General features: G+C 40.7%; 1 protein-coding gene across 1 annotated transcript in view; it reads left to right on the top strand.

Moving 5' to 3' along the window:
* LOC150088041 (guanylate cyclase soluble subunit beta-2-like) overlaps positions 1-25,216 on the top strand; it is a 575,730-nt gene that overhangs the window by 516,352 nt on the left and 34,162 nt on the right. Inside the window, exon 5 of the mRNA XM_090370546.1 lies at positions 19,540-19,686. Within this exon, the coding sequence (XP_090226672.1) occupies positions 19,540-19,686 (147 nt within the window). The remainder of the gene's footprint in view (positions 1-19,539; positions 19,687-25,216) is intronic.

Raw genomic sequence — 25,216 nt, 5'->3', positions numbered from 1 at the left:
CTGTAAAAGCTGTCTGGCGTATACGACGGCCTGTCGGACTGGAATGGAGGTAAATAGAGAGACGACATCAATGGACGCCATGATCTTGTCGTCAGGAACTGTAAGGTGTTTGATGAGGCGAAGGAACTCCTCGCTGTTGGAGAGAAAGTGGACGGTATTTCCCAATAAGGGAGTTAGGAGACCGACAACGTGTTTTGATAGCTCCCTGTTTGGCGAATTGCAGCGGGAGACGATGAGCTGGAGAGGGACGTCTGGCTTATGCACCTTTGACAGGCCGTAAAATTGCGGGCGCTGGAAGCCCGTGGCACGTAACTGCCAACGCGTCGACCTTTAGATCTTCCCCGATTTGAACCACTTGTAAACTAACTTGTTAACCTTTGACTCAAGTCGCCACAAGACCTTGATGGACGGGTCATGTAGAGCAGCGTGCTTCGGCGTCTGAGGTTCGGGTTAGCAGGTCGTGCACGCTGAAGAATAGAAACCGTCCTGAAGCGGATGTCGTTAGCAGTCTCTTCTGGGAGGTGGGCTAAGGATGCCTCCACTCTCACAGAATGGCGAATTTCATACCGGAGGCGAGAAGATCGGTCTGATCGGAGGTCAATTGTTTGCTGCTAAGATTCAGGACAAAATTAGCGTTGTCAGTAGGATGTGTGCGCGCTCTTATAGAGTGAGTCTCTGATTAGGTTAAGAAACTTATTGTTGGCGAGAGCGGTAAGCATCGGACACACGGTTGGCCTGGCAGCAAAGAGTGTGAATTAGCCTTCGGTATACAATACGCAGCGATAAAGTGTAAAGTGTGTTTAGTGTCAAGCGGCACCAGGGGTTTCCCCCATCTCCGCGTTGCTTGCATTGTGATGGGTGTGCCAGTTTACTGGAAATGCCAGAGATTCAAAAGTATATGGATACTGTACATGTGTAGTGTCGTGTACCGTTGTTCATCTGGTCATTTAGTCGCTGGACCCCTACTGAGGCCCAACGTTGCCCACTTACGCCCCGTGGAGGCAGACCAGGAAACACCAGTAGACTAAGATTTACTCTGGCAGGTCCTGCCACCTAATTTCCTGAGATTTCAGTGGCTAGGACCTTAAAAAAAAAAAAATATATATATATATATATATATATATATATACCCTTTATGCGCTCGCGTGGAAGGGAGACGCTAGGAATGAGAGGCCGAAAGTAGTGGGCGAAGGTGATTTTATATAGTTTAATAATAATAATAATAATAATTTAGATTGTGTGGGGCATTCACTTGCGTGCAGGTAGAGTGGGGGGAGTAGATTGAAGACTGGGGAGAAAAGGCAGAGACATGGAGCCGATAGAGAAGACAGCTCCAATTTACAGTGGGGCATGCCCATGCCCCACCAGAGAGTAAGAATGGGGGTGGCGCTTGGGGGGACGGTGGAACCGTCACACTCCCCAGCCGCTGGGTAGGGGTGGAAAAGGTGAGCCAGACAAGAGAGCTGGCTCAGGTCGCCAATACGGCGCTGCGTGCAGAGACTGCAATTTGTCCATGTGGCATTTGATATAGACCAATAGGATTGAGTCTCTTCTAGGATTTAACTCGTCTTCTCTGATGTCTGTGTGCGCCAAGTTTTGCCGCCAATTTGGAGGTCGCTCATTGGAACTGGGACCCGTCTAGTTAAATCATATTTTAGCGTCCATAGGATAATGTATAGAGGGCTGCTTGCCGGTTTTGGTGCATACTCCGTCTGAAGGTCAGGATTGAGTATTCTAGATGCAAGTCTAGGTCCATTTGATGCTGGAAATGTAGGATCAATAAATCCAAGTCAATACAGTGCAGTTAATGCATCAATTTATTGAGTAGTCGATCGTGAGAACCATGTTCCATCCATGGATATTTGGAAGAGTAGGATTTATTCCCCATTAGGTTGGATTCCGTTGTCGTTTGGGAGAATGGAGCTGTCAAGCAGAATACAAGTCCGGATGGTATATTGTGCACGGAGGCTGGGCTTACTCTTTCCTTTGGAGGTTGCCCTTGGGAGCCATGTCCCATCCATGAGTCAATTTGTTTTGTATACCGGATTACTTGGCAGATGCTATGTAGGGGGAAGCTCCAGACGTCTTCAAGCCTCGCGGAACATGATAGATCCAACCGCCTGGGTGACTCTGAACACTCTGCAATCGCAGAACATTTTTGATCAACTCATCATGACCTCAACCCCAGGCGCGATGGTGAGGTGATCGATCAATCTCAGCACTACTATCACCGCCTGTGGTTAGAGTCCCTGAATATATCCAGCTGTCACAAAGTTTTAAATCGCAGTGGAGGTACATGACTACACCCAATTTTGGAGTCAGTAGTGTTGAAACACGACAAATGCTGGCAGGTATCCCATATGCGCGCCGCGCACCGACAACAATCGCCTGATCTGGCCTAGTGAATGAATGAGCACTCGCGCTCATGTGCGCGCTCTCCCAGTCATCCGATCACGTACAGCATATTTAGTATGATTAATTCCATTTCTAACGGGTTATGTCATGTTTGCATTTCTGTATGTACTTGCTGAAGGAGTTCGTTACTCCGAAAGCTGCCTGTCGTAATAAAACTTGTAAATTAATAACCTGTAAATATACTGTGAATTCAGAGATTGGCCATCAATCACATCAAAGGTGACCTGGTTGAGGTTTATAAGGCTCTGAGAAAAATTAGTAAAATGAATGAAGGTGGACTTTTCACTGTTATAAAGAATTGCAAAAATAGGGGCCATAAATTTAAATTACCGGGGCAGGGTTTAGATTAGATTATAGGAAGTTTTCTTTTAGCCAGGGAGTCGTTGTTGAGTAGTTGAGGCTGAGAGCTTGAAGAAATTCAAAGGTCAACTGGATAGTTACCTGTGTGAGGAGTGAAACATAAAATTTGTATTTCTTATCTACTTGGTGGCTTTTTTTTTTTCTTTTGCCAGTGCGGCCAATTAATAGAATTACTAATATTCCTCCGTATATACAGTCTGTAAATTGCGTGTGCTCTGTGGTCTATTTTCTGTTTGCTGGACGAAAAACCCCAGTTTCCGCGAGAAAAAACCATACTACCCTCACCTAATAGCGAATAAATTAGCCACGTTATGAAAAAGGCCCTTAGAATTCTTAAAATCATCGACGGGACTCAAACCCAGGTCTTTTTCACCTGGTGTGACGGCTGAAGGTGATGTACCAATCTTGCCAACCACGAGGGCTGTACGCGAGGTCTGAATGGATGGTGCTTGTAATATAAATAAGTAATTTTTCAATTTATACGCCGGGACGACCACATGGTCAAAGGAGTTCAAAGGATAGAGAGAGAATACAAGAAACAGCACGTGGTTTACGGACATGTTGTTCTGAGTTGGCGGATCGAATAATCCAGCACCTGTACTACAAATTTTATCAGATTGTAAACACAAAAGAAGCAATGGACAAAGTTGTTAGTTAATAAAAAATTAACTCTCTCAGCACAAATCCTGCGTGATCACACTGATAGCCTTTCTTGTATCCTCCTGTACTTCATGAGTGATTAATATTTGACCATTCTGAGGATGCTTTCTATCAAAATGCGCCGTCAGCTGCTTTACAATTCAACTTTCATATATTCTTTGGTATTCCATGGAAAGTTAAGATTCTCCAAAATCCTATTCCAAAGCGGAAGTCCGAGCGAATTCTTTCTTGGAAGTTCGCGATTATCAAGCGAACTGCAATCCACGTGCAATTCGCTTGACTGAAATAGATGCAGTCTGCAGTTCAATTTATACCCATTCAACGCTAAAACACCCTCTACAACATTGCGAATTTTTCTCTAAAACTTGGTGGAAACACTTTAAAAGCCTTTCTGAAGTCTTATAAGGTAATTCTTATGAATTGTATTTAAAAATATTTAAGAATAACCAAAGTTTATTGAAAAAGCAACGCCCTTGTTTAATAATGCATTTATTATTATCATTATTTTTTTTATTTATTTATTTATTTTAGAATTCCTAGTAATCATTTTCTGGTTACAACTCTTTCTAATTACCGAATGCTGACACTTTTTTCTTCATAAAATTTTTCGGATAATAAATAAATAATGCTATTATTTATTTAGTCACTGCATTCACTTTTATTTCTTAAAAATCTTAGGAACACGAATCGATTCTCCAGTCTTTGGTAATCGAACGAAAGAAGGCGAGATGCTCGGACTGTCACATTGTTAAAAAACTTTCTGGAGTTTTTGACTTTCCTTAAAAATCTAGTTGGCATTTATTCGTTCTACCCTCGCAACTTACATATGTTGAATATACGTAGATGGTTTAAAAAGTAACTGTAACACGATTTATTTACAAATATTTAACAGTTACATCCCCTTAAATTAATTTCCAGCCTTCTGGATAATTGGCTCTAAACGTAGGAGAGGCTCTTGACATCATCAGTAACTTGGGTTTGTCGTAGAGTGCAATTTTCTAATTCCGAAGGAGCGATTTCTAAATCAGAGCACATCTTGTGTTGTCCGAGCTAAACCTATATATATATATATATATATATATATATATATATTAGGAATTAGAGATATAAATACCATCAAAGGTAATGGGAAGACCTTTTGTTTCTACAGGTGAAGACAGTGGTCAATTTTTTTAATTCTTTAAAATGGGATAAAGTGATGATGTTGCGACATCATCAGCTAGTCCCACAAATTTCAAATGGGAAGAATTGAGGAAAGTAATCGTAGAGACTACAAGGCTTTTCATACCAGCTAAGAAATACAATACACTGAAAGTACAGAATTCATGGGGTTCCTGGGTAATGCGACGATGTCACCCTCTCGCTAGTATACGAACTCACCCCTTGGCAGGTTTATAGGTACACTGCATTCATGTAGACGGTAATTCGATGTCACTATGGATACACGTCCAGCGTTAATGGACTTTGAAAGAGGAATGATAGCGGGAGCTCGACGCATGGGTCGCCCTATCGCGCAGGTGGTACAGAATTTGCACTATCCCCGTTCGGCACTATCAAGAATGTATCGAGAATGCGCCATTTCCGGAATAACATCTCATCGTGGACAGAGAAAGGTGGTAGATGAACGGGGCCGTCGACGTCTCTCTCGCATTGTTTCAGCCAATTGGAGAGCGACAATGGCACAAATCACCGTCGACTTCAACGAGGGGGGGGGTGCCAGAAACGTCTCCACCAAGGCCATGATGCGATCATTAGCCGCAATAGGTTATGGGACCCACCACAGCCCCATTGCCAACACCAAGACACAGGATGCTACGCCTCAACTAGGCGAAAAGACATCGGCACTGGAACTTGGATGATTGGAGACGGGTCTCCTGGTGCACTATACATGACGGGTGCGCTATGCACTCGTCATGTTAACAAGGAAGTGTTCAGGCAGGTGGACTGTCGGTAATGGTCTGGGGCGTGTTCAACTGGCACACATTTGGACCTCTGGTACGTCTAGATGCATCTCTGAACTGTCGAGGTTACGTTTCCATCCTTGTAGACCATCTGCATCTCTTCGTGGTCATTGTAAACCCACAGGGCAATGGACCCTTTCAACAGGATAGTGCGCCTCCCAACAGAGCTCTGGTGATTCTAACATAGTTCGAAGAGCATTCCGCAGAACGGGGAGGCCATTCCGTTGAATGGCCTCCCCGTTCAACGGACTTGAACCCTGTGGAGCAACTTTGGGATGCTGTGGAAAGGTCCGCTCCAGCTTTGGATCCTCCACCGAGGAATGCGACGGAATTATGGACAGAGGTGCAGCAAGCATGGATGGAAATACATGTGTCACGCTTTCGTGAACTGGTGGAGTCAATGCGGAAGGTGTGCCTACCCGTTTCTGGGTAGGTATCCCTTGATTTCTGTCCATTCAGTGTACTGTTCAAGGCTTAAACCAAAATGGATGTCAGATGAAATAATGAGACTTCTGGCAGAGGAGAAAAATGCATGGGATGAACATAAATTAGCATAATGTATAAAATCCTGTGGTAGATATAAAATAGTCCGCAATCGAGTCACAGAGGAGGTTAGACAAGATAAGGCAGCTTACGACAAGTATCGGGCAAAGGATGCAAAGAAAAGTAGTAAATATTAACAGTAGAAGAAAGGGGTTAATTCACATTCGTCCAGTTCATGTCGATAATTTAACTGTTGATGATCGTGCTCAAATTGCTGACAAATTAATAATAATAATTTATTTATCCCCATTTTATGTTACACTTTTTTGGGAGATAACAGCAAAAAGGGAGGGAGAACACATAAGCCAATGGCTTTTTAGGGGGTGTTCCCTTAAAAATGATAAATATACAATTGAAAAGGATAGTTCTGAAATTGTACAGGTAGTGTTCAATAGAAAATACATTAAATAAATTAGAGTTTTTTTTTTGTGTATTTCTTTACGGGAGACTTCGTAAACCATCGCTACTTATAATATCATTGTGAACATTTTTACAATTAAATGATCAGAGAAAAGAAAAATGATGAGATATATGCACAGAAATTTATAAACTATTTGCTAACTGCTTCCTTTAACATTTGTACATTATTTCCATATTGATAATGATTTCCTTTGTGGTTTTAAAATCCAGGAGTTGAATGGAAGGCAATTTGAATCATACATCCGTGGTGATGTGTTCAATTACTAGTTTCTTGAATTGAAACTACTGCAAAAAACCAACAAAGTTTTTGTTTTTTGCAGGAAGTTTGTTCCAGGTTTTAGCGCCTCTGTATTTTATATTTTTCTGACCTATGGCTTTTCTAAAAAGCGGAACCTTCAAGGTGGCTTAATTTCTTAGACTATACGATATTTCTTCTTCTTGTACGCTTATGAAAAAGGATATGAAGAGAGAGGGAAACTCTGGTTTCTTCAAAGCATTGTAAACAAAATCCGCCTCCGTTTTCTGTAGCAGTTGATAGATGCTGAGGAGTCTTACTTCCTTGTATCTCGAACTAACTGATGCGTTCCAGGGAAGGTCCAAAATTGAAAGAATGCATCAATTGAGAAATGGAATGATTCTCGCAAACTTTTCTTCGCTGATGGTGCCCCATGAGATAATTCCATAGGTGAGGTACGGCTGAATTAAAGAAAGGAATACTAGTCTGAGAAGGGAAGGAGACACACTGGAGGCGCCCTAGTGACGAAGTTTTCTTTCGTAGGGTTATCATCTGTTTTGCCCAACTTAGCTTATCGTCTAGCTAGATTCCGAGAAACTTGGTTTCATTCACCCTTTCAGGTTGTTTTGTTTTGTATGTTACGTCTATATGAATATTTAGTGGTTTGTTTTTCATTCTAAACACCATGTATTTTGATTTTTCTAGATTCAGTGTAAGCTGATTCTTTTTAAGCCAACTATGCATCACAGAGAGCAAGGCGGAGATTTTGAGTTGAAGCTGATCAGGGTCTTTATCTGTGATCAGGATGGAAATATCATCGGCATACGCTACTAGGTGAGAAGATGGAAGAAGAGAGAGAAATTCATCGATGTAAAAAACAAATAGAATAGGTCCGAGAAGTGAGCCTTGGAGAAATAACAGATTTCGGAGTATGAGTGAATTGTTCTTACGACAAACGGCCGATCAGTAAGGTAGTCTTCAAGGAGAAGGTTAATTTTCCCTCTCAAGCCAAGATTATTGAGTTCGTTAGGTAGAATATTATGGTTTACGCAATCAAAAGCTTTAGATAAGTCAAGAAACAGTGCTATAGCATAGAGACCCTTTCTAAGACTATGAATGATCCACGAACAGAAGTCAACAATTGCAAGCTTGGTGGATATTTTAGAGAGATAAGCATACTGTTGTTGATGGATGAGCTGATTTTCTTCAAGAAAACTCATGAGTCTGCTATGAAGAATTTTTTAGAATAATTTCGCAAAAACTGAGAGTAGAGCTATTGAGCGAAAGTTGTTGTTAGAGTTAGAACGGTTCCATTTGGAACAGGGATGATTATTCCTTTTTTGAATTGAGAAGGGAATTTACCAGATTGAAAGGAAAAATGGAATATATACTTCAGTGGCATAAGAATTGAGCTAAAGACCTTTTTCAGCAAAGAAGGAGATATTTCATGAAAGCTAGGGGCTCCCTTTTGAATTGGTATTTTGCATCTACATTCGCAGAAGATGAATTCATTAGGGAAGATGATGCCATAAGTTTATCGAACTCTTACATGTAGATTCCTGTAAGAGTTCCATAAGTTTATCGAACTCTTACAGGAATCTACATGTTTTTTGTGATAACTGAGAGGAAAGTGGAAGAGAAATTGTTGAAGCTTACATGAAAAAAGGCACCCGGAGTAGACGGGACTATCCAATTATAGCAAGGGGGTAAGCAAATCCTTAGCCATAATTATTATAGCATCATTGGACTCAGGGAAGGAAGGTCCCTGTGGAATGAGGATATGTAAATATACCCCCATTTCGCAAAGGGGGATCAAGGGGTGACCTTAGCCTCTAATGCTCCTAAAAACCCAATAACAACAAAAACAAGGGGAGACTTCAGTAATTATAGATACTGCACACATGTGCAGTATCTATAATTACTGCACATACTGCACATGTGTAGTATGTACTATAATTACTGCAAGATACTGCACATGTGTAGCAGTAACCCCAGAGTAACTTATCAACTGTGTTGGTACTGAACTCAGAGTAGTGGAGTATGAAAAGGACCTGGGGGTAATTGATTTTTAAATATCGGTAAGTGAATAGTTAACCTATTGGCGATGATGTTTGTTTGAAATAGTGCAATACCAAGACAACTCGTTGTGAAGGCAGCTCTGCTATTAGCGTTAAATTTAAAACCTTATGAAAACATTGTTGCATTGAATTTAAATCCCAATGAAAACATATATACATCTATTTGAGAATCAATATATATACATACCGGTATGTGTGTGTGTGTATATATATATATATATATATATATATATATATATATACTTAATGACTTCAAGAGGTAAGGCGCTTCACAAAAAAACTGATAATTACTTATTCTTTTTCACTATACTGTATTTAAAAAAAAATCCTATCCTACAACATAAGCTAATCTTTCACGTGACGTCACAGCGCGCAGAGGCGTTTGGGAAAATTAGCTGCAATACTGTGGGGCTTACCCCACAGTATTCTTCATGTCATGGTCATTTTTGCTTGTTTGTTGGTGACAATCGTTTTTTTATAGTGAATTCGCTGTTTTGGAAAAGTTTTAAGATATGAATGGAAAATTCCATTGAATGAACTGCAAATAAATTCTAATACTACCTCTTGAAACTAATTTAGCTTTTAACCCAAAAACTACTGGATGATTTTCTAATAGAGTGTTTGGAAAATTATGGAAGTTTCATTAATTGTAACACGATTGATTAAATTCTTTGAGTCCATCCGAACTATATTAATTGGTAGAAAGTGTTTTTTATTATTATTTTTTTCTTTTTTGTAATAACTAACTCTTCAAAGCCTGCCAAGTAATTACTTTCATAAAGCCAAAATGAATTTCCTTTGTGTTTGTGCGAATTTAATAAAGAGGATATTCAAGAGAAGTAATGAGAAAATAATGGGGAAAGATATTGAATTCCTGTCGATGTCCTGGTCTCAGTAATAATACTCTTGCCGCAAAGGACACGAATTTATGGAACTGCATGAATAAAATCGATAACAAAATGCACACGCTGAATTTTCAATTAAAGAACTCGCACAGAGCAGTAAAACCAGTTCGTATTAACATTTAACGATGATTTCTCCAGTTGATAAGCTGTGCTGGTTCGATATTTACTATTTACTACCATTCAATCAAGTCGTTAAAATTTCTGCAACAGAATATAAAAAATTAATTACTGCAATGCCACTGGGTTGAGTATAGATTATTCTTACATAAGTTATTAGAGATCATCTACACGCAATTTTTGAAGATAATCCACATGCAACTTATCAAATATATGGACTTAATAAAAGCACATGCAAATCTATAAATATAATTTATAATGCATAAATTATGAATCATATTGCTCCATTCGGTTCAAGACAACCGAATGAATGGTTGTCCAAACTTTAAATTCCAAGTGGAATTTAATTTTAATGACACAAGCTTTCTAGCAATGCACTATAAAAAATGGCATTTCTCAAATGCAAGGTTCATTCATAACAATTCACTAAGAAATTGGTCACAAGATGAATTTGTGATTTTAATTCTTTTCACGAATGCACTACCTATGATCAGCTTTACTGGACTAATACAGAATTAATAAAAATGCCACTAACACCTCAACTTTTATACGTTCTATGATAATGTACACTGTGCTGCCAATTCATTAGGTATACCCCTGCTGTACACACAAATGGTTTGTCCCACAACGTTGCAAGTCACATGCCCTCAGTTGTGGATATAAACGCAGCAAAATAACCTTTCTAGTATCAGTTAACCATACAAACCGTAGCAAGAATGGGGAAAAGGAGTGATCTAACGGACTTCGAACGTGGCATGGTATTAGGTGCAAGACGTGCTGGACAAAGCATCTCTGAAACGGCAATTCTCCTAAACTTTTCACGCACCACAGTTTCAAGGGTGTATCGAGAATGGTACAACGAACAGAGAACATCCTCTCAACGGCACTCCTGTGGAAGAAAATCGCTTGTTCATAACAGAAATCAGAGGAGAATGGCTAGAATTGTGCAAGGAAACCGACGGGCCACAATGTCGCATATCACATCAGAATACAACCTTGGTGCGCAGAACAAAATATCACCACGGACCACTAGTCGCACTTTGTCGCAAATGGGCTACGACAGCCAACGGCGACTTCGCGTACGTTTGTTATCAATGAAGAACAAGAGAGCACGCCTCCTGTGGGCACAGCAACACCAGCACTGGACTATCGAGGATTGGAAAACAGTTTCTTGGTCTGACGAGTCGACGTTTCTGGTGCATCATGTTGATGGAAGGCTCGGAACTTGACAAAAACAACATGAATCCATGGACCCGTTATGTGCTGACGACTACTATGCAAAGTTGTGGGGGCAGTGTTATGGTGTGGGGAATTGTTCTTGGCACACGCTCGATCCATTGATACCCATAGATTCACGTCCGAAAGTCATATCGTACCTAAACATCGTTGCTGACCAAGTGCATCCGTTCATGTTGACAGTTTATCCTCAGTCAGATGGTTACTTCCAGCAGAATAATACCAGCGCACAAAGCCCGAATCACTATGGAATGGTTCCTGGAACATGACAATGACTTTTCTTTGCTGCAGTGGCCGGCTCAGTCCATGGATCTCAATCCTATTAAACATCTTTGGGATGAGCTGGAAAGGGCTGTTCGCTGCAGGCCTACACCTCCGTCTAATCTGAAGGAACTGCGTGACACACTTATATTTGCATGGTACTACAACGTTTTCAGCATCTTGTTCAATCCATGCCTAGACGAATTCAGGCTTTTTTGAAGGCTAAAGGAAGTTCAACACGTTACTAGGTAGGTCTACCTAATAAAGTGGCACCACAGTGTATTATTACACGTTACAATAGAACATTGTTCTATTATGGTACGTTCTATTACCTGTGTAACGTTCTGTCACACGATCTGTTGCCTGTAGTAGTGGCATGTGATGCAAGAAAGCAAGTGCATGAGCTTATGCAGCATCAGCCAAAAAAAAATCACACCATTGCCCTCCAAAATGCCTGTCCAGTTCCTCCTTAAATTTATTCAACCTATCAACTTCCACAACGACAGATGGAAGTTTGTTCCAGCAATTAACCACCCGCTGGCTAAAGGCAAATTTCCGCACATCTATTCTACATCTGTCTTTTCTTAATTTGAATTTATGCCCCCTTAGGTTCGTAATCTGAACAAGTGGAAGGATCCCATCAGAATTCCGCGTGCTCAACCCATTCAAGGCTTTATACACCTCAATCAGATCACCGCGCAGGTGCCTAGTCTCCAGCCACTGCAATTTGCCGAACTTAAGCCTCTCTTGGTAAGAGGATCCCTTCATTCCCCTCACCAATCTTGTTGCCCTTCTCTGTACACGCTCAAGCAAATCTACATCCTTCCTAAAATGAGGCCTCCAGACCTGTACACAGTACTCAAGGCGTGGCCTGACCATTGCCTTATACAGAGGGACAATCACCTCCTTCTCCCTGCTAGCAAAATTCCCATATATCATTGAAAAAACCCCATGACCTGCCCTGGCAGCCTGTCTGCATTGCTCAGAAAACTTCATATCTGACTGCACAATTACTCCCAGGTCTTTTTCATTTTCTACCACCTTAAGTGTAGTAGCACACAGTTGGTACGTTTCTCTGGGGTTACTTCTACTAATATGCAGTACTTTGCATTTGTCAAGGTTAAACTTCAGTTGCCACTTCTTAGCCCATCTGCCCAAATTATCTAGATCCTGTTGCAGTAGCACACTGCCATTACTGTCATTAACAATCCTGCCAACCTTTGTATCATCTGCAAACTTTGACATTAAGCCTGATATACCTTCATCAATATCATTGATAAATATACAAAACAACAATGGACCTAACGCCTAACCCTATGGGACTCCACTAATAACATTAGTCCACGAAGAGCAGCACCCATTGATTACCACCCTCTGTCTTCTCCCACTTAACCATCCTTTTATCCATTGTAGCAACTTACACTTAATACCATTCTGCTCAAATTTGTACAATAGTCTTCCATGCGCAACAGTGTCAAAAGGTTTCCTGAAATCCAAATATATGATATCAAAATTCTTTTTTGCATCCCCTTCCTTTGTAACCACATCATAATATCCTATCAAATTTGTTAGACAAGACTTTCCGTTAACAAACCCCATGCTGTGTCTGAATTATTGCTGCAGTCTTGTCTAGATGATCCTGCAATGCATCTTTAACCAGCAACTCCATTATTTTACCCGGAACAGAAGTTAAACTAACTGGTCTGTAATTACTCGTGTCACCCTTCGATCCCCCTTTGTGAATTCGGGATACATTTGCACATCTCCAGTCCGTGGGAACCTCCCCTGAGTCCAAGGATGCTCTCATAATTATGGCTAAGGGTTTGCTTAGTTGCTTTGCCGCCTCCTTTAATATAACTGGATAGATCCCATGCACCCCAGGTGCTTTTCTTATGTTTAACTTCAACAATTTCATCTCCACTGTTCTATTACGCCATCTATTACACTTTCCCGCTTTCAGAACCAGCTTCTTCTTGCAAGTTAAATTAATCGTGAAAATCAATGACAGCGCACGCAATAATTATGCTGTTTTTATTAAATCGACTGTCAGATTTTTTTAAAAATATAATTCTATTTTTCCAATTTTTTTTGCCTTTTTTATAAGTGATAACCCCACTGTATATGTACATACCAATCCAGTTTACACATGTAGCCTGATAAGTAATGCCTAAGAGTAATGAATGGTTGGCGAAAATAATATGCTTTCGCACTGTACAGTTTTTCCTAGTCCATTAAAAAAAACCATCAGGGTTAATTGCTCGTTTTAAAAAAAAATTCCGTGAGGATTAATTGCTTGAGTTTTTTTTTTTTTTTTACCTGGTTGACTATTTTTCTGCGTCCTTAGCTTGTATGTAGATTTACGCGTGTTCCTGAAGCAGACAAATTCCTGTGACCCAGCATTCCACATATAAGAATCCTAACTGGAGTACGCGTTTGGAAAGCAATTTCACAACTACCAAAAATTGCCCACATGCTTAAATTTTTACAGAAACGAGAACTTTACAAGATCATATATGTGTATTTGTGTAGGGCGGCACCTGGAACGTTAGTTCATCTCCGCCTGAAAGGTCATGCGAAATTAAAAAAAAATCAAGTGTGGAACATTTTTTTAGGGTGCCGAGATAGAACGACTTCCTCTTTACGATTCTTGAGCAGACTAGACTATCAATGTCCGATTACAGGCAAGAATTAGAAGAGATTGCACGTAGGATATTCAGAGCTCTAGTGCACTTCATACGTCATATGCTGTTGACTAATGAGTTGTAGGACGGTCAACTTTCAATTAAACACAAAACCCCAAAAGCTCGTTTCGGGTACTACTATAACAGCATTCTATCGAAGTGTCAATTCGGATTCGGGGAGAATGTAGCGCCTGCGGAAAAAAATGTATGCAAACGGTCTTTTCAGGCAGAAACTGACACTATTCATTGTCCACGAGTTCAGGTGATGAATGGCATGTTGCCGTAGCCTCTCAATAACTCGATAGGATCGAGAAAATCTCCTGAAATCATCAACACAGAAAGCACAGTATATAGTTGGAGGAAGTTGTTCTGTAAGGGAATTCACTTTGTTGCCAAAAAGCATAACACTTAAAACTGACCACTCGGGTACTCCCTCCTATTGGCAAAAGGGCAGAGAGAGAAAACGGGTGGCGGGTAGATCCCACAAGAACTTGGAACAAACGACGGAATACAAAGTTTTTGATAAAACTTGGGAGATGATCTCTAAGGCGGATGCTGTAAACTTATTTTAAAATTACTGATCTCACGTTGTGTCATACGCTTTACCCATATCCACGAACACCAGGTGTTCAACCATTCGAGATGCCTTTTTAAAGGCATTTTGAATGGATGTATCAAGCCTAATTAAATCGTCCAAAGTGAATCTATTCCTTCAGAAACCTCACTGCACTCTGGAGAGGAGCCCATTTGCCTCCAAATACCATATCAGGCGGGTGTTGACCATCTATCCAGAGCGATAGGACGGTAGTTTGTTGAGATTTGGGATCTTTTCCTGACTTAGGAACGGCAAGCACGATTACCTTACGTCAGGAAACCGGAAAGAAACTGCTCTTCAGGAAAGATTCTATTTTACATTGAGAGCAGTTGGTCCATGGATTTTCCTGATAGATGTTTCATCATATCATAATGGATGAGATCTTATCTAGCAGCACTGGCCTTGATAAGAGTTTGAGTTATTTCTGACTTGTCTATGGAGAATGACACATTATAAAGATGAGAATCCTTAGCTTTGAAGTTAATTTGTTGCCTTTTTCTTTCATGAAAAGTAACTCTGGGGAAGAAGATGTTGAAGATGTCTCCCCAAAAGTATTTGCTATTGCATTTGAGTCTGCAATAACGTATCAGTTATACACATAACATCGATGAAGGGCGTGATGTATATTTTCTCTTCATTTCCGGATTTTGAAGCTTCAGTGTTGTCTGGATAATAGTGGACGTAAAGCGGACCCACGATTCATTTTGGCTTCGACGACGAATCCGACGTGATTTGACGCGTGCACGTTTGAAGGCTAAGAGTTTGGCCGTGGTAGAATATAGTCGGAATATCCCCCAAGCTTTGTTTTGTGCCTTTTTTGCTGCTGTGCATTCAGCATTCCACCAAGGTTTTGAAAATGGTGGAAACCGGGTAGATGTTTTCGGAATTTTAATTGCAGCTGAATGGAAGATATTTTCTGTGGTGTACTCCACTGCATCATTGATTGGCTCCTTTCTTACTCTACTAACGTCTACTAGATTTTGAAAGGCATTCCAGTCAACCTGATCACCGTAGTAACCTAAAAGATAGATAAGGCCTCCTATTCAGTAGGCTGATTGTTACGGGAAGTGATCACTTCCATAGTGGTTCTCCATCACCTTCCAAGTGAGGGAGTGAAGGAGAGAGAGGAAGGAGCATACAAAAATCAATAGCAGAGAACGTAAGGTGCAAGAATATGGAAAAAGGTGTTAGTTGCCACATTTAGTAGGGAAAGGTCATTGTCAGTGAGCTTATGCTCAATGACAGGTCCCCTTCCAATAACGTCGGCATTACCCCACAGGATGTTATGTCCATTAAAATCGCTGAGTAGTAAGCAAGAGGGAGGCAACTGCCTGATAAGATCATCGAAGTCTTTCTGGAGACTTAATAAAAATACAGTATTTTTATTAACAGTCTGATCAAATAATTTAATCAGACTGTTAATAAAAAGCCAATTGTAAGGCGAATTGCCACCACTTCTAAATTAGTGGAAGCGGCACAGAATGAATGGGGTCTGGTTGCCCACCAGAATGGAACTCCTCCATTTGCAGGCCCATCCCAGTTCTGTCCTTACGTATGTCTGTAGTATTATGAAAGGAAGGAAAGAATTTGCCTTCGGATATGGGTCTTGCTTCTGCAGGAGGACCTTGATGATGATAGTATTTCGCTGAGATCCACGACAATTCCACTGAAGGAATTTGGCAATTATTATGGCCCAGTGGGTCCATCATACGGCTTCCGAAGTGTTGAGGGATTACTTGTCTCAGTCCTCAATTTATCTCTTTTGGAGAAGTATGGGTGCTGTCCTGTGTCCATTTCTTCCTCCACAAAGAGTTCCAAGATTGTTTCATCGCGTATCCCCTTTTCCTCGACATTCGTTATTCTTGGGAAATAGGGGATGCTGCAGGTTTCATATTCTTTTCTCAAGCAATTTCTTTTGCTATTATGGAACATTAGGAGGTACCGATATGGGAGTGGCAGCTGATAGATCCTTCTCTGCGAGTTTTTATAAGCTTAATAAGTAGCGTGCAATGGGAGTTAAATGACCCTTATTATGGAATGGCCATTTCTCTCTCAGTTCAATGGGACATCTCCCTGCTACCTTCTGAGCGTAGGTAGGTTTGTTTATCTCAAGGGTTTCGACACTTTTTTTCCCTCCTGATATAGAGCTTCAGATAGAGCTGAACATATCAGCTCTATCTGAAGTCGTTGAATTTCCTTGTCTTCTTTCCACCTTATTGACAGTTAATGCAGGTGCGTTTGTAGCTGAACATGATGTAGTTAGTCCTTTTCAGCACATCGAGCGCATGAACTTCTGCACGACAGGCCACTTTCCAGTGTTCGTATTTCTGGCACTTAAAGCACCTCAGAGAATTTGTGACATATGGACGCGCCGAACAATTAATGTAGTCAGCTTTAATTTCATTAGGAGACGATGGTGAATTAAATGCCAGGATGATGTTTGTTGTTGAAACAAGTTTTCCATCCCATCCCTACGTATGAATATTCGTTTCGCAGCTGTCACTCCTTTGGGTTTTAATTCAGAATAGATTTCCTCTTCAGACGCTGCCATGAGATTCCATTCAGCGATGACACCATAGAATGAATTCAGTGTCTTGTAGGGATTCTTTAATAAGCATTCCTCATAGATGTAGCTTGAGGGAACTGTTCTTAATGTTTGTCACTTCTGGTCTCCACGCGGATGTCGCCTGAGAGAAGCCATTTGACATATTTATAGAGCCTGCCAATCCTTCCGAACCCTTCTAGATAAAGAAGGGCGACATTTTTCCTGTAGCTTTCTTACTTGTATTGTGTATTATTTTCTCAGTTTTCTGTCTTTTTTGCTAAAGTGACATCAGCGGACTCGCTCTTATTTTCAGATAGCGGCCGGTTCGGGGCCCCAAAAGAAATACTTTTATCATGATTCATAGTTTTGTTATTTTTATTCGGCGCCCAGGCTCCCCACTCACCACAGAGCTCAAATAGGACGCACACTACTCGGCAAGCAATAAATGCGCTCGGGAATGGGACATTACCCAGACATTATACCGCCAGCCTAAATCCTCGCCCTCGGTAAATGAGGAAAGAGGAATGGAATTGACACAGGTGAACTCACTAGCTGATTTATCCTAGCCAGGCTTTCCAGGACTACCCGTCTTTTCCAAGCAGGGGCCATAGTGGTACGTTGTAGCTGGGCTCCTCAATCACCAGGATCCCCTTTCCGAATTTCCATGGGTTGCAGTGCACGAAAAACACGCCGGATTCCTATGATGGTTGTCTAGAACCAAGGCTGTGGGCATTTGATCCCAGTGGTGGTAATCTGAATTTCTTTGAAAGCCCAGCAGCATCACTGGGACGTCCCCTCACCACATACAGGTGCTGAGGTCGAGAAGAGTGTGAAAGAGAGACAAAATCTATAATATGTATATATGAGATAGTAAATTAATTAACGATGAAATACATTTGGTTTAAACAGAAAATAAATTTGGTGTACTCATACTATACATCATGAGAGTGTGATAGTGACGGTCCCCTTTTCTTTTGCGATAGCTATGTTATAACATTAAAGAAAGGCTTTGGGCTTCCCTTCTTTGTCAGGACCTGGATGTGTCGCAACCTTATCACATTTTCGCGGACCCTGCGATACGTGATTAAGCACCTGTTCCTTCATTCCGAATTTTCAGAAGCGCAGGTCGATTTTTTTTTTTTTTTTTTGCAACAGAGAATAAATTTATTTTGTTTAATTAGAAAACAGCGCTGAAATTCATTATTTTTATGTCGTCAGGCGTCTGTGCCAGAATGGAGAAATAGGATCTGAGGAATTTTTTTTTTTTTTTTTTTTTTGGTTTGCTTCGCTGATGACGGACCTGGTCATGAAAGAGTGAGCGAAAAAATTTCTATACTAATTAATGGGAATTTCTAAGTTAGATTGTAGCGCTGTTTTGTGTGGTTGAGCCTAAAGTGAACTAAGTTCATTTTCAGAACACAATTGTTTTTTTTTTTTTATATACAATAAATTCATTTAAATCTGGGATTCTTGCCGATTGAGAGGTGCCGGATTTTAAACAGGAATATCTAGTTGGTGAGCAGTTTTATAGGAGTATATTTCAATAAATATTCAGTACAAATAACTAAACATTTACATCTGTACACATTCATAATACTGGTCATGTTCTTTCATCTGTTTTTGCGAGGAGCAGCATTTAAAGTACAAGGATAATGCAATAGCGTTAATGCCCGCAGCAGAAGAAACATACCTTTGAAAGGAGTTGCCATGGTACTGCACTACTTAATGTTCTCGTCAACTGGAGTATTTGGTTACGTAACGAAATTCTTCAATCCACTTACCAATAGCTTTAGAAAGGGCAATAGCTTTCGAAACTCTACCGCAGTGAGGCAATTATTACAATATTACATGATTACTACAAATATATTTTTTATAGTTCATAGAAATATGCTATTTTACGTAATAATACTATTACATAAAATAGCATTATAGTTTTCGTTATGATAAGTGACGTTATTATAAGATCATTATTATAAATGAAAGGAGCTTATGGTATTATTTTTTATCTTTGACTACCTGTGCTTTATGCTTTTAAGCTTCTTGTCTTTTATGGCCCTTGTTTAATAGCTTGAACATGAAGAGGTTCATCAACAAACGTGAGTTTTCATGGTTTTCTTTAATACCTGTGTCACTTGGATTTGTTTATCTTTTAGTTTTAAGTGATAATTTTGATCATTATAACATGTCAGCTCTATGAAAACTAGAAAATTAATATTATTAATTTATTAAACAAACTTATATTAAACAAACTATAGCTGTCGGTTTAAGTTATGTACAGCACATAAAAGAAACGCCACTCGCTCGTATTAAAGTTGGAATGATTCGTCTTTGATTAATTAAAATAAGAGAGATTCGTGCTCAAAGTTGATTACTAAGATAAAGATACAAAAAAACAATGGAGAAATGCACCTTCTACACTTGAAGACTTATTTAGAAAACGAAATCATAACTTGCATTCCTTTGAATCCGTTTAATGTATAATGTATGCAGTCCTATAAATTAATGGTCAGCATTCTTCTTATCTCAGGTTGAAACAATTGGCGATGCATATTTCGTAGTCGGAGGAGTACCAAACTTTCTATCAGACCATGCTGACAGAGTAGTGGTTGCAGGACTGGACATGATATCCATTGCACAGACAATCGTTTCTCCAGACGATGGGCTTCCTATCCAGGTACGACACGATTTAAATAAAAAAGTTTTAAGTTTTTCATCTAATATTGTATTTTAAGTAGGATATTTTTAATACCTGTCATTGTAAATATCTTTGATTGGTTCTTTACGTTATTCTTATTACATCTTTAAATAACATGCAGCGCGAAGTCTCAATTCCTCTTATAGGTCAAAAGGTGGTTGAATAACAACCGCTAATTTCTCTGGTTGTTATTACGAAACCCTTTCTTTATTATCATAAAATTATAACCGCTTTACTGAACATGTCGTAGAGCAAATTAAGATGTTCGTAATAAATGACTGTCATCTCATCCCATTCTGCTAACAAGCAGGTACCTTCTCTGTTTCATTAGGGTCATCCAGTAGAAAAATGGTCTCATATAACGATCCATTAGCACAGAAAAGCTAAAAAGAGCACTAATGAGTATTGCTGCTCGAAACCTAATGGAGATTTGTAAGTATCTGCATTGCTTCCAACACTAGACCGATTGCACATGGTCAGTTCAGTAGAAAACTTTTCGAAAGGAAAAAGAATGAAGTAATAGCACGGTTTATTATTGGAATATCCACTCCGCCTCTGTATAACCCAAAGGAGATTATAAATGAGATACAAATCAGATACTGGACTAGATGGTGTAATGATTTAGAGATTCAATTTATTTTCCGAATCTACAAATAGCATACAACTTGTAGGTCAAAACACAACAAAGGTAAGATAAAGTTGAGGAGGAGTTGAGGTTAAAGTTAAGTTAAGGTTAGTAAAAGATAAAAATCCCAGGCTTATTAGATTTTCAATGAAATTGTGAGCCCACTGGGTGAAACAAATGGAAGAAATTCTCAGTTTAAATGTTTATAGGTTATACGAAGCAGTTATATAAAAGATACGATTCGATTGTATAGAAATTACAATTATAGTTTTATTAAAATCGTTCTTGCAAATAGTCAATATTTGACAAGTTTACACAAAAAAATTTCTCATAATTGCAAACTAAGAAATCAGGCATTTTTTAGAATCCAGTGATTGCAGAGACTTTGATTTTCTGGCTGTATACACCGAAAGGACAGAATTCATGGGATACCTGATTCCTGGGCAACGCGACGCTCTCACCCCTCTCGCTAGTGGACGAACCCATCGCTTGGCAGGTATATAGGTACACTGCATTCACGTAGACCAAAATTAGATGTCAGTATGGATAAACATCGTGAGTTAACCGACTTTGAAAGAGGGATGATAGTGGGTGCCCGACGCATGGGACACTCTATCGCGTAGGTGGTACAGAAATTGCCCTATCCCCGTTCAACACTATCAAAAGTGCATCGGAAATACGCCATTTCCGGAATAACATCTCATCGTGGACAGCGCTGTGGGCGGAGAAAGGTGGTGGATAAAAGTGGCCGTCGAAGTCTGCATCGCATTGTTTCAGCCAACCGGAGAGAGAGAGAGAGAGAGAGAGAGAGAGAGAGAGAGAGAGAGAGAGAGAGAGAGAGCGGCACAAATCACCGCTAACTTCAGCGAGGGAGGTGCGAAAAACATCTCCGCCATGACCATCAGGCGATCATTTGCGGCAGTAGGTTATAGGAGCCACCCACCCACCAGTGTCCCATTGCTAACACCACTACACAGGACTCCATGCCTCAACTGGGCAAAAGGACATCGGCACTAGACCTTGAATGATTGGCTATGGGTCCCGGTCCGATGAGCCACGTTTCCAGTTATTTCGAGCGGACGGGAGGTTGAGCATCTGGCAGAAACCGCATGAAGCTATGCGTCTGTCATATCAACAAGGAACTTTTCAGGCAGGTGGACGGTCCATAGTGGTCTGGGGCGTGTGGAACTGGCACACGTTGAGACCTCTGGTACGTCTAGACGCATCTCTGAACGGTCCAGGTTACTTGTTAATCCTTGCAGACTATCTGCATCCCTTCATGGTCATCGTGCACCCAAAGGGCAATGGGCTCTTCCAGCAGGAAAATACGCCTCCCCACAAAGCCGTAGTGACTAGAACATAGCTCGAAGAGCATTCCGCAGAGTTTACCACCATGGAATGACCTCCCCCGTTCACCGAACATGAACGCTGTAGAGCATATTTGGGATGCTGTGGAAAGGTCCGTTTGAGTTTTGGATCCTCCTCCCAGAATGCGACGGAATTATGGACAGCGGTGTAGCAAGCATGGATGGAAATACCTGTGAAACGCTTTCGTGAACTAGTGGACGCAATGCCTCGCAGTATGACTGCCCTTTTCCAAGCGAAAGGTGGATCTACCCGTTACCAGGTAGATATCTCATCCTTTCTGTCCAGTCAGTGTACATCCGAACTGCATTATATTCTCTCAGAAAATTCCCAAACCGAGGATGAGATAAACAATATTCTAGCAACTAGGGAAAAAACAGAACTCGGTGTTAAGAGGGAACCTTATAACTTAATGACTTGAAAGCATGAATACTGAAATTGCCAATGACCATGGACCAACAGCAGAAGCCATCCTGAGCGGAAATAGAAGGGTGAGTTAAATGGATCATATGAAAGGAAGCTCAGGATTCAGTTTTCTTTTCTACTGTTTAATGGTTTTAGTTTCAAAGGCGTTAAAGTCTGTGTATCCCATCTGATCTTTGCAAAAATACAAATTAATAATTAGACAATTAGTGTAGAAACAACCTTTAATACTTGGAGTTCGCCAGTAGCACATCTTTCAACCATTTTGGGTGGTTGTTAAATCCTCACCAGAAGTCTTATTGCTAGTTATTCGTAATCTTTGGCGTGTCCTGTTACAGGAGGAGAAGGAAGAGTTTTAAGCCGCTGCAGAAGTGGGGAATGGATCTTTGAACGGAAAATGTTTCGTAGGCAACAACAGCTACGATTAATTTGCTTAAAGTTGCTTAAGGTATAACTGAATCCCAATTTTCTATCGCAGTGCTTTCTTATCCTTCGCGGGTAGCATAGTGGAAATAATCAGCTTCCTCCCACACCTTGTGAACAGGACTAAGTTCGAATGCCGTCAATTACGCGAGGAATTTTTGTGGGCTTTGTTTTTTTTTTTTTCAGAGCGTGGCTGAATTACTTGGTCTCTGTCGAGGGCTGCATGATTTATTCCTGGCGGAAACCCTAGTTTTTCATTCAGCAAACTGACCGAAGAACCCACGCAATTACCGGCATTATATGCTGAAGCGTCAGAGGCCATAGTTATTTTTGCGCTTAACACACACCTAAAGACTGCAATAACATTATCACCATTCTTGTATTAAAGTTTAACTAAAAGTAATTTATCTTTAGGCAGCATTTACAAAAACGCAAAAACAAAGCTAATGATCTTCAAAACCAGGTTGGATTACCGCCCGCAGAACCCCTAAAGTTCTGCGGTAATCACGGGATTACGGGAAGAAAATTCCATATGAGGAAACTAAACACTTTGGCATCATATCGGACGACAGGCTGTTTCCAACCACACGTGAACAGTTTAGCAAACAAAACCAAAGCCTTCGCTGCAGCCGTCATCAGAATCTCCCTTTCGGACTGGGACTCACAAAAGGAACCATATCTCGCTACTATAAAGCTGTGTTCTTACCAATTGCCTCTTATGTTCCTGGGATCTGGTTCCATAGGGCCACTAACAGCAAAATCGTTTCCATTCTCAAACAAAGGCATTTGGGGGTTAAACACAGGACCTTTCAATTGAACCCCGTCATCTACAAAGGAGTTCCCCAAGGCGGCGTCCTTTCTGCCTTATTTTTTGCTGCCGCTTTGGGCCCCTTTCTCTCTACGCATCCTGACTGCAGCTCTTACACCGATGATATAAAAACTCTTCATTTCGTCGAAACATGGTGACAAATATGACGCAATCAACTCCCATGCTACTGTCTTAATAGAAGAACTTCACCATTATCTTGACAGTATTGGCCTATCCATAAACCCGACTAAATCAGCGCAAATATCAACATAGACATCTACATCAATGATATTAGAGTCCAAAAGGTCTCGCATCACACTGATCTAGGGCTCACCTGGGATGATGGTCTGACCTTCCAACAGTACTCCGCCAACACTAAGGCAAAAACTCTGTCAGCAATGTGGGTGATAATATAGGAACTTACTGGAGTAAACCACCACAAACTTGCCACTCACTACATACAAACATGTCTTGTTACGATTCCCATGTATGCCTCGACAGTCTGGTACTCTGCTTCCCTCACTGACATCAAAAATTCATGGGTATCGAGCTGGATTTTAAGGTGGTTGAACCGTCTTAATGACCATCCTTTCACCATCTCGCGTTCTATAATGTATGCAAACCTTGGTTGCACCTCTTGGAATCAGTTGCTCATTGCAGGAAATCTGCGCAACTTCTGTCAGCTCTTCACCGATCGTCTTGACGCCCCAAATGTCCACAATCTTGTAGTAGGCCCTAGGCTTTCCTGCGTCCTTTACAATTACGCGTGGATTCCCCTAAGAAGCCTTATTACAGAATTTAACAATGCTTAGAAGATTTTTTTCCGTCTAACACCATCCAAACATACAACAACCTGAAGATTGATCCCCGCAAGTTCTGTGATGAGAAAGCGTACAGATCTCAGAAGATACAGGACATGTACTACCACATACAAATGTAGAAATTCCCTGATTACCTCCTTCAGGATGGGATCACCGTTGAATCCTACTTTGCTCCTCTACAGAGAAGAACTAATTTATTTTAAATTATTATTTGTTTGTATGTATATGTGTTAGTTGTATATATTACGATACGTATGTATTTATGTCTCTACCGTTTGCTTGTGTCACTGTATATATACTCCGCTGCCACTTTATTAACGTGCACCTGCTGTGGCACAAATGGTTTGTCCCACAACGTTGCAGGTCACATGACCACAGTTGTGGATATAAATGCAGCAGAACAACCTTTCTAGCATCAGTTAAGCGAACAAACCGTAGCAAGAATGGGGAAACGGAGTGATCTAACGGACTTCGAACGTGGCATGGTAGTAGGTGCAAGACGTGCTGGACAAAGCATCTCTGAAACGGTAGTTCTCCTGAACTTTTCATGCCTCACAGTTTCAAGGGTGTATCGAGAATGGTGCAACGAACAGAAAATATCCTCAACGACACTCCTGTGGAAGAAAATCTCTTGTTAATGAGAGAGGTCAGAGGAGGATGGCTAGAATTGTAAAGCAAACAGACGGGCCACAATGTTACACATCACGTCAGAATACAAACTTAGTGCGCAGAACAAAATATCGCAATGGACCACTAGTCGGAGATGGGAGAAATCCCAGGTGCCGTCTGACACGAACATACCTTATGGACCACTAGTCGCACTTTGTCGCGAATGGGCTACAACAGCAGACGGCCACATCGCGTTCCTTTGTTATCAATGAAGAACAAGAGAGCACGCCTCCTGTGGGCACAGCAACACCAGCACTGGACTATCGAGGACTGGAAAACAGTTGCTTAGTCTGACGAGTCGAAGTTCCTGGTGCATCATGTTGATGGAAGGTTCAGAATTTGGCGAAAACAACATGAATCCATACCTGTCACATC

The sequence above is a fragment of the Mastigoproctus giganteus genome, chromosome 3 (assembly GCF_048544385.1).
Source record: "Mastigoproctus giganteus isolate SK-2022 chromosome 3, ASM4854438v1, whole genome shotgun sequence".
Classification (NCBI taxonomy): domain Eukaryota; kingdom Metazoa; phylum Arthropoda; class Arachnida; order Uropygi; family Thelyphonidae; genus Mastigoproctus; species Mastigoproctus giganteus.
The sequence above is the reverse complement of the archived record's forward strand: the minus strand, read 5'-3'. Positions and strand labels throughout refer to the sequence as shown.